This window comes from Mirounga leonina, unplaced genomic scaffold, assembly GCF_011800145.1.
Source record: "Mirounga leonina isolate KUSES-001 unplaced genomic scaffold, KU_Mleo_1.0 Mir_115, whole genome shotgun sequence".
NCBI classification, from domain to species: domain Eukaryota; kingdom Metazoa; phylum Chordata; class Mammalia; order Carnivora; family Phocidae; genus Mirounga; species Mirounga leonina.
In genome coordinates this window covers 30,393,991-30,408,445 of record NW_023270268.1, presented here as the reverse complement: position 1 = coordinate 30,408,445, position 14,455 = coordinate 30,393,991, and the positions used below count along the sequence as shown (strand labels likewise).

The following is a 14,455-nucleotide window of genomic DNA, read 5'->3' as shown; positions in this document are numbered from 1 at the left end:
GAAAACATGATTTATTTGATATGAGGCATATTGAATTCTAGATGCTAATGGATGGAACGTGGGTCTGGAATTCTGGAAGAACATAGAAGCAGGATATTGGAAATTGGACATCAGCTTCATTAAAGTGGGGATTGAATGAACAGGAGGGTTTGATCCCAGAGGTAGTGAATTTAGAGAGAGAAGAAAGCCAAGGGAAGAATATAGGGAATATGTAGTTTCAGTTAGTGAGAAAAGAAAGATGAACAAAGAATTAAAACAGAAATTGAATGTTGTGTCATAGAAGCCAAGGAAAGAAATAGTTTCAAGGAGACTTTAGTCTATAAACATACCTGCAGTGGTCAGAAAGGATTAGGAAATCATAGAGGGCATTTGAATGAGTGGATTTAGTAAATCATTAAAGGTAGATGTGATTGTTGTGGGCTTGGTGGGAGATGTTAAGGGGGGGGGCAATATGTAGATTACACTTAGAAGAAGTACAGCTATGAAAAAGAGTGAAATGATCTTAGTTTGGTAGGATGGCAGGATGAAGAGAGGCTTTATTTTGTTACTTTTCTACTTTGCTTTTTCTTGGGGGGTGGGTCCGTTTGGTTTGGTTTTTAGGCCAGGGAGAAAGAGATTGGACATGTGGTTTTTGGAGGGGAGGTACAAGAGATGACAGGTGAATGGGCTCAGGAGGCCAGGTTAAAGGTTAAAGGCATGGGAGGAGGAATACCTTTCTTCTCAGATGGGAGTAAAGCAAGAGATAGAAGGAGAGAGAAGATACAGGAGATTCTTGAAGAAGGATCTCTCATTGGGACAACTTCACGTTGCTGAATATATGTGTAATTGGGGTTCACAGAGTGAAAGGGAGGGACAGAAAGAGTAAGAAATACAGACTGAAATGTTTCCACATTTGGTGAAAACTAAACCCACAGATCTAAGAACTAAACAAACCCCAAATCCAAGAAGCAAGAAGAAACTAAACCATAGTGCATTATAATCAAATTGCTCAAATTAGTGATAAAGAGAAAATCTTAAAAGCAGCCGGGGGAAAAAAACAAAACAAAACATGTTGATACAGAAAGGAACCAAGAAAAGGATGGCAACAAATTTCTCATTGGAAGCCATGCAAGAGCGAGAACAGTTAAACATTTTTAAAGTACTGTAAGAAAAAATCCTGTGAACATAGAATTCTATACCCAGGGAAAATATCTTTGAAAAATGAAGGGGAAATAAAGACTTTTTTAGAAATACCAAAGCTGAAATAATTGTCATCAGCAAACCCATATTACAAAAAAATGTTAAAAAAAAGTCCTTTAGGAACCAACGATACTAGATGGAAATACGGATCTATACAAAGGAACAGAGAGCACCAGAAATGGTAACTATATGCATAAATATATGTTTTTTCTTATTATTTAAATCTCTTTAAAAGATAATTGAATACATTTCAGTGCCCCCTCTCTCATTGATAAAATAGAAAATCGTTAAGGATTTAGATTTGAATGACAGTATCAACCAACTTGATCTAAATAACTCAGAACACTCCGCCCAACAACAGCAGAATCCATATTCTTTTCAAATGTATATGGAATATTGACTAAGATAGACCTTATTCTGGGCCATAAAGCAAGTCAGTGAATATAAAAAGATTCAATTCATACAAAATAGGGTTTTGTGAACACAGTGAAATTAAATTAGAAATCAAAAATAGGAATCTAGAAAATTCCCAAATATTTAGAAACTAAATAATAGACTTCCAAATAACCCATGTGCCAAAGAAGAAATCAAAAGAGAAATTATGAAGTATTTAGAATTGAATGAAAAAAATAACAGTAATTCAAAGTTTGGGGGATGCTGCTCAAAGGGGGAATATATATACTATTAAACATCAATATTAGAAAAGTCTCAAATCAGTGACCTAGTTTTTATCTTAAGAAACTAGAAAAAGAGCAAATTAAACTGCAAGTAGGCAGATGAAAAGAAATAATATAGACAGAAGTCAGTGAAATACGAAATAGAAAAACAGTAGAGAAAATCAGTGAAACCAGTGCTTAATTGTGAGAATACTATTTATGATAAATCTCTCACCAGACTAATCAGGAAAAAAGAAATATGTTGCAAATTAACAATGTAGTGAATGAGAAAGGTGATAGCATTACAGATTCTCACAGGTATTTGGTAATAAGATTATGAACAACTTTTTCCCAGTAAATTCAGACACTTAGGTGAAATGGACAAATTCTTTGCAAAATAACTTTCAGAGCTCGTTCAAGAAGTAGATGATCTGAATAGCCCTGTATCTGTTAAAGAAACGGAATGTTTAGTTAAAAACCTGCCTGAAAGAGAAAACTCTGGGTCCAGAGTGAGTTTTAGGGCACTGGCATTCCAAACATTTAAGGAGGAAATAATACAAATTCTATACACTCTCTTTCAGAAAATTGAGGAGAATACTTTCTAATTCATTCTATGAGGTCAGCACTACTTTGAAGTAGCACCAGACGGCGAGAAGAAAAGAAAACTATAGATCATTATTCCTCGTGATCATAGATGCAAAAATTCTAAACAAAAGTTTAGCAAATAGAATCCAAAGTATAGTTTAAAAATCATATTATGGCCATATAGGCTTTATTCCAAGAATACAAGTTTGTTTTACCATTTGAAAATCAAGCAGTGCAATATACTGTATTAATATACTAAAAAAGAAAAATTATATGATCATCTCAGTAGATGCAGAAGAAGTATTAGGAAAAAATCCTCAATTCATTCCTAATAAAAATTCTCAGCAATATAGGAATAGAAGAGAACTTTCTCAATCTGATAAAGGGCATCTACCAAAACCAAAAACACCTATTGCTAACATTATACTTAATTATTAATACTGAATTATTTTACCTAATAAAAGAAAGAAGACAAGGACGCCCACTCTCTATCACTTCTCCTCAGTGTTGTACTTGAGGTTCTAGCCAGTGCACTAAGGCAAGGAAAGGGGGGAAAAAAAAAAACAAGGAAAGATTGGGTAGGAAAAAGTAAGTATTTATGGACAACATGATCATCTATGAAGAAAATCCGGTGTGATATACAAAATAGTTACTAAAACTAATAAGTGAGTTTAAACAGATTAGGATACTAGATCAATGTATAAAAATCAGTTGTATTTCTATATACAAATAATGAAAAATCAGAAATTAAAAGTTTTTTTGGATCATTCTTATTGCATATATTTGACATATAACCTTGTAAATTTAAGGTTACAACATGTTACTTGGATACATTTATATATTGTAATGATTGTTGTGGTGGTATCATGTTATGTAATTATAGTACAATATTATTGTCTATATTATACTATGCATTAGATCACTGTGGCTTATTTATTACTCATTGCAAGTTTGTACCCTTAAACAACATCAGTTTTATCTTCTCGCCCCTCATCCCGTGGTAACCACCATTTTACTCTCTATTTTTCATGAGTTTGACTTTTTTAGATTCTACATATAAATGATATCATATATTACTTGTCTTTGTCTGCTTTATCTCACTTAGCATAATATTCAAGGTCCATCCATACTGTTGCAAATGGCTAGATATCCTTCCTCATGACTGAATAATATTCCATTGTGCATATACCGCATCTTTGTTATGCATTAATTGGTAGATGGGCATTTAGGTTGTTTCCATATCTTGGCTATTGTGAATAATGCTGCAGTCAACATAGGGGTGCATCTGTCTCTTCAAAATACTGTTTTCATTTCTTTTGGGTATACCTAGTAATGGAATTACCAGATCGTATGTAGATCTATTTTTAATTTTTTGAGGAACCTCCATATTGTTTTCTTTCCCCAAGTTTTTTTAAAAACTTTATAAAAACAGGCACCCGGGTGGCTCAGTCGTTAAGTGTCTGCCTTTGGCTCAGGTCATGATCCCAGGGTCCTGGGATGGAGCCCCTCATCGGGCTCCCTGCTCAGCGGGGAGCCTGCTTCTCCTTCTCCTACTCCCCCTGCTTGTTTTCCTTCTCTCGCTTTGTCTCTCTCTGTCAAATAAGTAAATAAAATCTTTATTAAAAACATAAAAGCATCCAAAAATATGAAATTCTTAGGACACAAAAATGTGAAATATCTACATAATGAAAACTATAACACATTATTGAGAGAAATTAAAGACCTTTATAAATGGAGAGCTATTAAGATATTAAGATGTTAGTTTTCTCCAAATTGATCTATAGATTTTAACATAGTCCCAAAGAAAATATTTGCAGGCTTTTAATTTTTGGGGTAGAAATTGACAGATTGAGTCTAAAATTGATACGGAAATGCAGAGGATCTATAATAGCCAGAGCAGCTTTGAGAAAAAAGAAGTTGGAGGTCTGATTAAAAATTACACTAATCAAGACAGTGTAATGTTGGCATGAAGGTAGACCAGTTAAACAACAGAATACCTAAAAGTTGACTCACATACGTATGGACAATTAATTTGCAAAAAAGTGCAAAGGCAATTTGGTGGAGAAAGGATTATCTTTTAAACAGTCCTAGAGTAGTTGGATATCCAACAAAAAAATGAACTTTGATCCAAAGCTTGCTACACATACACAAAAATTAACTCAAAATAGATCAAAGATTTGAATGTAAAATCTAAAACTATAGCACTTTTGGAAGAGAACAAAGAAGAAAATCCTTTGGAAATTTGTGTTAAGCAAAGATTTCTTAGGACACCAAATCAAGATCCCTGGAAGAACAAAACAGGCTGTCAAAATTTAAAAACTTACACTCTTTGAAATACAGTATTCAGAGAATGAAAAGACAAGTCACACTCAGAGAAAATATTTGCAAATCATACACATCTGGTAAATACATACAAAATATATAAAGAATTTTTTAAAACTCAGTAACAAAAATGGGCAAAATATTTGAAGAGATGCTTCACCAATGAAGATATACAAATGACAAGCACATGAAAATATCAAATTCATTAGTCATTTGGAGAACGCAAAGTAAAACCACAGTGAGATAGCATTACACACCCATTTGTATGGCTAAAATTAAAGACAAGTGTTTGCAAGGATATGGAGGAACTGTAGCTTTCTTACGCTGCTGCGGGAAATCTAATACCTAGGTACATTCACTTTGGAAAACAGTTTGGCAGTTTCTTAAAAAGTTAAACATCCAGAGCACTTGGGTGGCTCAGTCAGCTAAACGTTCAACTCTTGATTTCGGCTAGGGTCATGATCTCAAGGTTGTGAGGCCCAGTGTGGAGCCTACTTAAGATTCTCTCTCTCCCTTCCCCTCCCCACCCCCCAAAAGTTAAATATATCTACCATATCCAGTCATTTTGCTCCTAGATAAATGAAAGCATATATCCTTACCAATACTTGTACACAGATGTTTATAACAGCTTTCAGTGACTAAACCTGGAAATAATCAAATGTCCATTGTTTGGATAAACAAGCTGCTATATTCATATAATGGACTACTATTCAACAATGAAAGGGATGGACTGTCAGTGCATGCTGTGTCATAGATGAATGCCAGAATCATTATTCTAAGTGAAAGAAGCTAGGCAAAGTGTACTGTTTGAATGATTCCATTTATATAAAATTCTAGAAAATGTGAACTAGTGACAGAAAGCAGATTAATGGTTACTTGGGAACCGTAGGGGTGGTGGTGGGGAGGGCCAGGAGGAAAGGATTCTAGAGCAGGAAGAATCTTTTGGAGGTGATGGATATGTTCATTGTCTTGATTGTGGCAATGGTTGCAGGAGTGTATACATATATCAGAACTTACCAAACTGAGCACTTTATGTGCATTTTATTGAATGTCAGCCATACTAAAATAAAAATAAAAACTATCTTTGTTATCTGACCACTACTGCTAACACATCTAAGATTAGTTTCTAAATTTGCTAGATCTTAAGACTGAACAAAGACTTCTTTATTTTTATTTATTTATTTTTTTTTAAAGATTTTTTTATTTGAGACATAGCAAGAGAGGGAACACAAGCAGGGGGGAGTGGGAGAGGGAGAAGCAGACTCCTTGCTGAGCAGGGAGCCCGATGCAGGGCCCGATCCCAGGACCCTGGGACCATGACCCGAGCCAAAGGCAGATGCTTAACAACAGCCACCCAGGCGCCCCAAGACTCTTCTTTAAGATACTGAGTTCCGGGCTTCAGAATTACTAGGATAGGACTGAGGAATCTGTACTTGTAACAGACACTCTAGATGATTCTTCTCATTAGTCAAGCTTGGAAAGCACTTGACCCAGATTAAATTAATTGCACTTTGGTCATCTGAATACCATTTCCGTGTGTGAGAAGGGGATGTTAGGTTTCTAGTATTAACAGAAGGGCTAGTCCTAAGACACCTGATGGTGCTGCTTTTTTGTGGTCAGATGAGACCCTTTAGAAATGGACAGAATTCTTTTCTCAGCAGTCTGTAGTATACTGAGGTCAGCCTTGCCTTATAAATTCCTGAAGTAACAGAATGGAAATCTCTTAATAGCCCCAGCATTAGTTAATATTACATTAAAGAGTAAAAAAGAATCTTATTTATGTACTTTGACAGCTCACATCAGTATATGTTGTTAGTGAAAAAAAGTTTCATATCCTGTATAGAAGCTATAAAATAACAAATTGGGAGAAGAGAAATAAGATGAATAAAAAAACATTGTTATTCTCTAAATGTTCTTTAAACGGATATAGCAGCAGCCTTTCATAAAACTCTGGAAAAAACAGCTTGACCTTATTGCCCCCTTTCCAACGACGTCAAACAAAAGGAAATTATAGAATAAGTCTGTCTAAATTTTAAATGGCTTAGTTATCGGAAGACTTTAGAGAGCAGTTTTTCCACAAATCATCCTTGTGCTATTTGGTCTTGATTTTTTTTTTTAAAGAGTTGGTGAGCCAACATGTAATTAATCACTTTTGTTGGCTTTTAAGGAAATGAAACTGCAGTGTACCCTTTGGCTTTATTGTTCTTCATTTTGGTGTTTTTTAGTGTTGCAATGTAATATGAGAACCTTAGGTGGATGCTTAGCGTTAATAATGTGAACAAAACAATGTGAAAGAAGTAATTTTTTTTAAATCAGCTTATACAGATTATACTGTTTTCATACCTTTGCACCTTCCATATCTCAGATATGAGCAGCATTACTGTGAAGGTCCCTTAGAGTTGGGAGTTGTTAGAGTGTACCTCCCTTGTCAGTGGATGGGGTTAGTCCCTGTGTACAAAATGGCAGTATCCACTTGTTATTAATTCCCATTGTTTCTTCCTCCAAAATCTAGTTTGGATTGATTATTCGTTTTTCATAGCTGCTGCCACAATCAGTGAATAAGAACAGATCCATCTCATTTCATGGAGGAGGGGTGGGAACACCCAACCAGTTTTACTTTCTTGGGCTCTGTTCCATCAGAGTAGTGAACTACCTTCCATGTGTAAATTAGACACGATTTTTAAAATTAAGCATTACTAATCATTGTCATTATTAAAAGTTTACCTAGAGTACGCTTTTAAGATAGACAGATACCTGGATGTATGCAGGCACCTTCCTTTAACTTTTATTAATTTGAAATCATTTTTCCATTTTTAAACCAGTAGTTGTTTGTTTGTTTAAGATTTTTTTTTTTTTTTATTTGACAGAGGGAGCATAAGCTGGGGGAGCGGCAGAGGGAGAGGGAGAAGCAGGCTCCCTGCTGAGCAGGGAGCCCAACGCGGGGCTCGACCCCAGGACCGTGGGATTGTGACCTGAGCCAAAGGCAGATGCTTAACCAACTGAGCCACCCAGGCGCCCCTTAAACCAGTAGTTTTAAGGAAAATTCCAGTAGGCTCTGTATGGAGATTTTTTTTTTTTTTAATTTATTTCTTTATCTCAGAGAGAGATCGAGAACACAAGCAGGAGGGTCAGAGGGAGAGAGAACCCCAAGCAGATTCTGCGCTGAGTGCAGAGCCTAATGTGGGGCTCCCATGACCCCGAGATCACAACCTGAGCTAAAGTGAAGTCAGATGCTTAACTGACTTTGCCACCCAGGCGCCCCTCTGTGGAGATTTAAAACTATACATCCATTCCCATCTGTTCCTCCCTTCCTTTCCTCCCCCTACCCCTTTCAAAAACACAGACCTCTGGGATGGGCATTGCTCCACCCTAATGAACTGTTAATGAAAAAGATACTAAGTTCCAAAGACTTAACTTCTTGGTTTTGGTATTTAAGGGCATGCTGGCTTCAAAATGAGTTGGGAAATATTCCCCTTCTTCTGTTTCTTGAAAGAGTTTGTGTAAGATTGTGTTGTAGGTTGAATTGTGTCCCCTGAAAAAATAGGTTGAAGTCCTAATCCCCAGTACTTTAGAATGTGACATTATTTGGAAAAAGAGTCTTTGCAGATAAAATATTAAGATGAGGTCATACTCAATTAGGGTGGACCTTAATCCAGCATGACTAGTATCCCTTACAAGAAGAGATACAGACATGTGAGGGGAAAATGTCTGTGAACACGGAGGCAGAGCGTGAAGGGCTGCATCTACAAGCCAAGGAGCACTAAGGACTTCTGGCTACCACCAGAAGCTGGGCGTGAGCAAGGAAGGATCCTTCCCCATGAGTTTTAGAGGGTGCAAAGCCTTGGCGACACCTTGATTTTGAACTTCTAGACTCCAGAACTGTGGGATAATACATACTGTTGTTTAAGCTCCCTAGTTTGTGGTACTTCATTATGGCAGCCCTAGGAAACTCATATAAATTTGCCCTATTTTTTTTCTTTCAAGTTTGTTGGAATTCACCTAGTGAAACAGGATGTAGTTTTCTTTGTGAAAAGATTTTTAACTACAATTCAATTTCTTTTCTTTCTTTCTTTCCTTTTTTTTTTTTTTTTAAAGATTTTATTTATTTATTTGAGAGAGGGAGAAGGAGAAGCAGGCTCCCCGCTGAGCAGGGCTCCATTCCGGGACCCCGAAATCATGACCTGAGCCAAAGGCAGACGCTCAACTGACTGAGCCACCCAGGCACCCTGAATTCAATTTCTTTAATAGATATAAGCTACATAAGTTTTCTGTTTATTCTTACATCTATTGGTAATTTATGTCTTTTGAGGAATTTGTTCATTTCATCTAAATTACTGAACTTAATGTTGTAAAGTCAAGTTTGTATTTTTTGATATAAGGATGGTCCCTCTTTCATTTCTGATATCAGTAATTTGTGTCCTTTATTTTCTTTGATTAATCTAACTTAGTGGTTCTCAACTGGGGGCAACTTTGTCCTCCCCACCAGGGGACATTTGGTAATACCTGGAGGTATTTTCAGTTTTTACACTTGGGGCATCTAGTGAGTAGAGACCAGGGATATTGTTAAACATCCCACAAGGTATGGGATAGCTTCTCACAACAAAGAATTATGCACCCCACAATATACATAGTGCTGAGGTTGAGAAACCTGTCCTAGAGTTTATGATATACCCCCTACTTTCAAATAATATTATACCATTCGTGTTTAATATAAGCACTTAAAATATTTCCATTTATCATCTTCTTCCATCCTTTATGCTACTGTGGGCATACATTTTACCTACTGTATACATTATAAATCATACAATACATTATTACTATTTTTGCTTTAAACAATCTATTAAAGAAACTTGAAAATAAAAAATATCTAATTGTTACTCATGTTTTTAATACAATTCATTTTCTTTGTAGATCCAAATTTCCATCTCAGCTTCTTTTTGTCTAAAAAAATCTGTATTTTTGCCTTCATTTTTGAAGTATATTTTGGTTTGGTATAGAATTCCCCATTGATAATTTTTTAAATATCCTAAAAATGTCTGTCCACTGGGTTTTTTGTTTTGTTTTGTTTTCATAGATTATAATAAGAAATAAAACCATTGTTCACTAACACAAATTTTTTAAAAAACAACCTGTTTATTTTAGGGAGTATTTCTGGATTTTGTTACAATATTGAAAAATAATTACTTAAAATTTAATGCACTATGTTCAGATCTTGTAAACAGACTTGTTTTTGACTTGTGTTTTTCCTTTTCTCTATTTCTTTCTCCTTCATTCATTAAAAAATTTTGTTTTTTGGGCCGATTACCTCTCTGAGCCTCAGTTTTCTTACCTGTAAAATTGGGCTACCAGTGCTTCTCACAGGTTTGTTGTGAAAATTAGATGGAGATAAAGGATTCAAAATGTCTAGAACAGAAAGGACTCATAAAAATGCCTTCCTCCTCATCCAGCTTCAGCTGTTCTCACCTCAGGGTTCATGTGTGGCAGCGGATCAGCAGGAGTCCCTACTCTGAGTCCTTTCTGGCTGCATGGCAGTAACTCTGTGTAGACATGTTGCCTGCCCTCTGCACAATCCCTATGAGCCAGTATAACCACAGCTGGGCCAAAATGGGGAGCTCTGGTTGGACCATGAATGAACACTCTTGTCACTGCTTCTGATTTCTGTTCCTACCAATAGTTCACATGTTGATTTTAAATAAATCTGATCTTCTACTCAAGCAAGGTTAGAAGATATTTTTTCAGGATGCTTTAATCTGTTAATTTAAATTATTTGAATATAGTAAAAATCCAAGACATCTTGTATTTTACACAGTTTACATATTTAACTTATTCAGAGTGCTCTTCCCTCCAGTTAGGCTAAAGTTATAATCATTTTCCACTTCTCAATTATACAGACTAGCTACAGTTACTTAATGTAACAGATTTTTCATATTAGGAAAATATTAGACATAATTAGCTGTTTAGGGTAGTTGGTCTTGTAATCAACAGTAAAAACCATTCTTTCCAAGGGATCTAATTACCTTAGAATATATAATAATGGTATTCCTATTAAAGGGTGCATTCATTAAAAGGCTCTTTTCTGTCCCAGCAAGAGAAACTAACTAGCTATGGTAGACTTCTTTTTGTAGATAATATTTTGCTTTCCTTAAGAGTTGGGTGCTATTTTTGGTCCATACCTGGTCCCTTCCCTCATTCTGTTTCTCCTTCTCTCCTCAGTGGGCCTTCGGAGTGACACTGTGGGAGCTCATGACTCTGGGCCAGACGCCCTATGTGGACATTGATCCCTTTGAGATGGCCGCATACCTGAAAGATGGTTACCGAATAGCCCAGCCAATCAACTGTCCTGATGAGCTGTGAGTTTCTCTGAGCTTGAAGACATGGGTTTCATTCCATTTATGATACTAGAAGAGCCGGTCTCCGTATTCATACAGAGACTTCCCTTTGGAGAGTAATGACTCTTTAGACTTGAATTAGACTCATGGAGAACCACAGAGTCAGCCAGACTCATTCACTCTTTAATACATTTGACATTAGAACATTTTTTAGTTCTTATATTTGTAGTGTTTAGTCTAATCTGAGAGACCAATAATGTACATAGTAAGAAAATACTGAATACTGTGTTAGTTATTCTATATAGAGTGTGTATCCGACTTTTATTGATACAGCCTTAGTTATAGAAAGCCTTTCTCATTGTCATCTTGCCTTGCCATTTGGTGTCAACTGATATGTAAGAAAAATGTTCCAGGCTGAGATAGTTCTTGTTTCCTGCCTTCTTCATGTAGGTAATCTTCCCATATAAAGGGAGTAGGGTGGGCAGGAGGCTATTGAGGGGTGATTGAGTGCACAGATAACTGTGGTCTTGCTTCCTGAATCCTCTGAAGGTTTCTATACCATGGTGAGGTGGCAACTTTTGCACTGATAGTACTGTAGATCCAGTGTGCTTAGAGCTTAGATTAATCTTCCTCTTCCTCCAAGTTCTTTCTCCAGAAAACACAGGTTGTTATTTTGTCTGTGTTTTAGGGATTTACATGAAATCTCTATATTTGCTGATGTATTTTGATATGATGTCATGAAGAATTGAAACCCACACATAAAATCCAGATAACGTGTTTTAGTTTCTTTTCATTTTAGAACTGCCAACATATAGTAATATTCATTGATTTTTAATATGTCATTCTCCCCATGCCCACCTTTAGACAGAAAACAACTGGCATCGAATTGACCTAAAGATTAGGAGTACTGTAGCATCATTAGCACAATTTCCCATTTTTGTCACTGCAGATTTGCTGTGATGGCTTGTTGCTGGGCCTTAGACCCGGAGGAGAGGCCCAAGTTCCAGCAGCTGGTACAGTGTCTCACGGAGTTCCACGCAGCCCTGGGGGCCTATGTCTGACTCTCCTCTCACAGTCCCATGGCATCAGGAGCACGGTGCCTGTCGGGGCTCCCTTGGAACCAGTCATGGATGCTTTGTACGTCACGCAACACCAGCAGAAGCACATATGTCTTCCGGAACACCGTGCCTTAGGAATGCTTTAGAATCTGAACTTTTAAAGAGAGACTTAATAATGTGGAATATTTTCTAGATATCATTTTTATTAGGTTGAACTGAAAAGGTTTTTGTAAATTTTCTGGCCCAAAATTTTTTAAAACATAGTTACTTTGGACTAGGGGTACATTCTTACAAAATAAACAGTTTTAAAAATTGTTTAAACACAGATACCTGGAATAGCTATCTTAGTGCCAACTGCTTTTTTATTTTTTTACTTCATCAAGGTAATGTAGGTGAGTCACCTTTAAAGTTTTTTTTTTAATATTTATCACTAGTCTTGGGAATGGTTTGTCTTCAGAATACATTACTTTTTCTTAGGAAAAGGAAAACAGCATAAAAAGATGTCTGGTTTGCCTTGTATAGGAAAAGGCAATATTGGAGGAAGAAAACTTAAAAGCTAGGGGACAAAAATTTTAAAAAACCCTTAGAAACAGAAACTATCCTTTTGTGGGAAACTGTTTCTTTTTTATTAATGAAAATTATTTCTGCTTTCTTATTTTGGGGGAAGTAGAAGCTGAATTCATTGAAACACTTAAATTTTCCATGACCAGAAGTATGCTTCAGGCAGGTTAGTCAGTAGTAAACAATAGTGATTTTATTTATTTTTTACTCTCTGGGAAAGGAGATAACACTATTCCAGAAAGTGAAATCATGTTTCTAAGGTTAAGAATCCCTTTTATTGCACCTAGAATAGTGCTATGCACAGAGGCGGTGCTTCAGTTGTTCTGGGTAGTGTAAAAAAAAACCAAAAAAGTAAACTGGTAAATTTTGTGCTTCAAGGCTGACTTAAGTATAAAGTTGTTTCTTAAAACACTTGAAAAATTAAAGGATTTGTTTTATAATAGTATTGAAAATATTGTTCATAATGAATGATTGGTTGTGTTTGGTAAGTCTTTGAACATGTGCCATCTAGATAGATACCCATGTAATCAGGCTCCTAAGCCCTAACACAGTTGCAGCTGACTCTACTTAACCTCCAAGTTCTAACAATTTGGGATCATTATTACAAGGAAATATTACAACTTTGAAACTTTTCTCCAGAGCCATTAAGTGAGGGATATGTATGTGTTTATGCTTGGTTGTAGTTGACCTAAGGCAGAGTTGAATGAGCCTCCTAAATAGTTAGGCCTACCGGTGCCTGCCTCTACTCCCGTCCTCATAGGTATATTAGGAAGAATGCACAGCAGTTGGAGCCTTTGCCATTATTAAAGAAGTTTTGTGAATCAGCACATCTGGAAAAATAGCTCACACCACACATGCTCTGTCAAAAGCAAGCCAAGAACATGATTTTTCTGAGTACCACTTATTAATAACACTGGTTCTTTGATTTTATGAAATACTCAGCCCCCTGAATGTCCAGTTTTCTAAAAGCTCTTTGAACTCTTTGTAAGTTATAAGTGTTTTTGTTCACAACCTGTAATCTTAGAAGGCATTCAGTCAACAAATATTTATTTGGTTCTTATATGTATTATGCACATAGAATGGTTCAACTCTAGCATCCCTTCCAGCATTCAGTGCATTCTGTTTTGTGTTCAGGTTATTGCATTGTTGAGATATCACAGTTCTTTGTATAAGATCAGTTCAAAAGAAAAAGTGCTGACATCTTTGATCCCAAATTAGCAGTTGCTCTCAGAGGTGCTCTCAGTTTGCTGGGATGTGTGATGCCTTTAACCTTATCTTTTTGTGTTTGTAAGCTGTTTCATTTTATGTATGTGCATTTGTTTTAGTAGGTGGTTTAAGACTTTAAATAGATTTTTCTTGCTGAGCTACTTGGAGTCATTGACTTCAATGAAAAGGGCAGTTATAAGATTTCTGTGGCTGGTCTTCTTCCAATTGTTCTGTTGTAGGGTGTGAATATTACTGAAGAGATTTTGCAGAAAATATACTTTTTATAGGAAAGAAGCAAATTAACAAGGCACTGATGTGGTATTACAAGCTGGCTCTAATGACCTAGAGCTCTATTGCAGTCTGTCCTTTCTTCTAACACCCGCATTGTAAGAAAATTTTATTTGTAGAAGTAAGGAAGATTGGGTTATTCATTCAATACATGTGTATTTATTGAGTGCCCACTGTTTGTCTGGCTCTCAAGATATGCAGGGAATAGGAGAGATGAGGTTCCTCCATTTCTAGGTTTTACATTCTGGTTGGGAGAAGCAGATAATGAACA

At 36.1% G+C, this 14,455-nt stretch overlaps 1 protein-coding gene across 2 annotated transcripts in view; it reads left to right on the top strand.

Annotated features, from left to right (window-relative positions):
- RYK (receptor like tyrosine kinase) overlaps window positions 1–14,044 on the top strand; it is a 93,004-nt gene extending 78,960 nt beyond the window's left edge. For both annotated transcript variants that reach the window (XM_034994990.1, XM_034994981.1), the window contains exons 14-15: window positions 10,956–11,092; window positions 12,021–14,044. In XM_034994990.1, the coding sequence (XP_034850881.1) occupies window positions 10,956–11,092; window positions 12,021–12,132 (249 nt within the window). In that variant the 3' untranslated portion in view covers window positions 12,133–14,044. The remainder of the gene's footprint in view (window positions 1–10,955; window positions 11,093–12,020) is intronic.
- The last annotated feature ends 411 nt before the right edge of the window (window positions 14,045–14,455 follow it).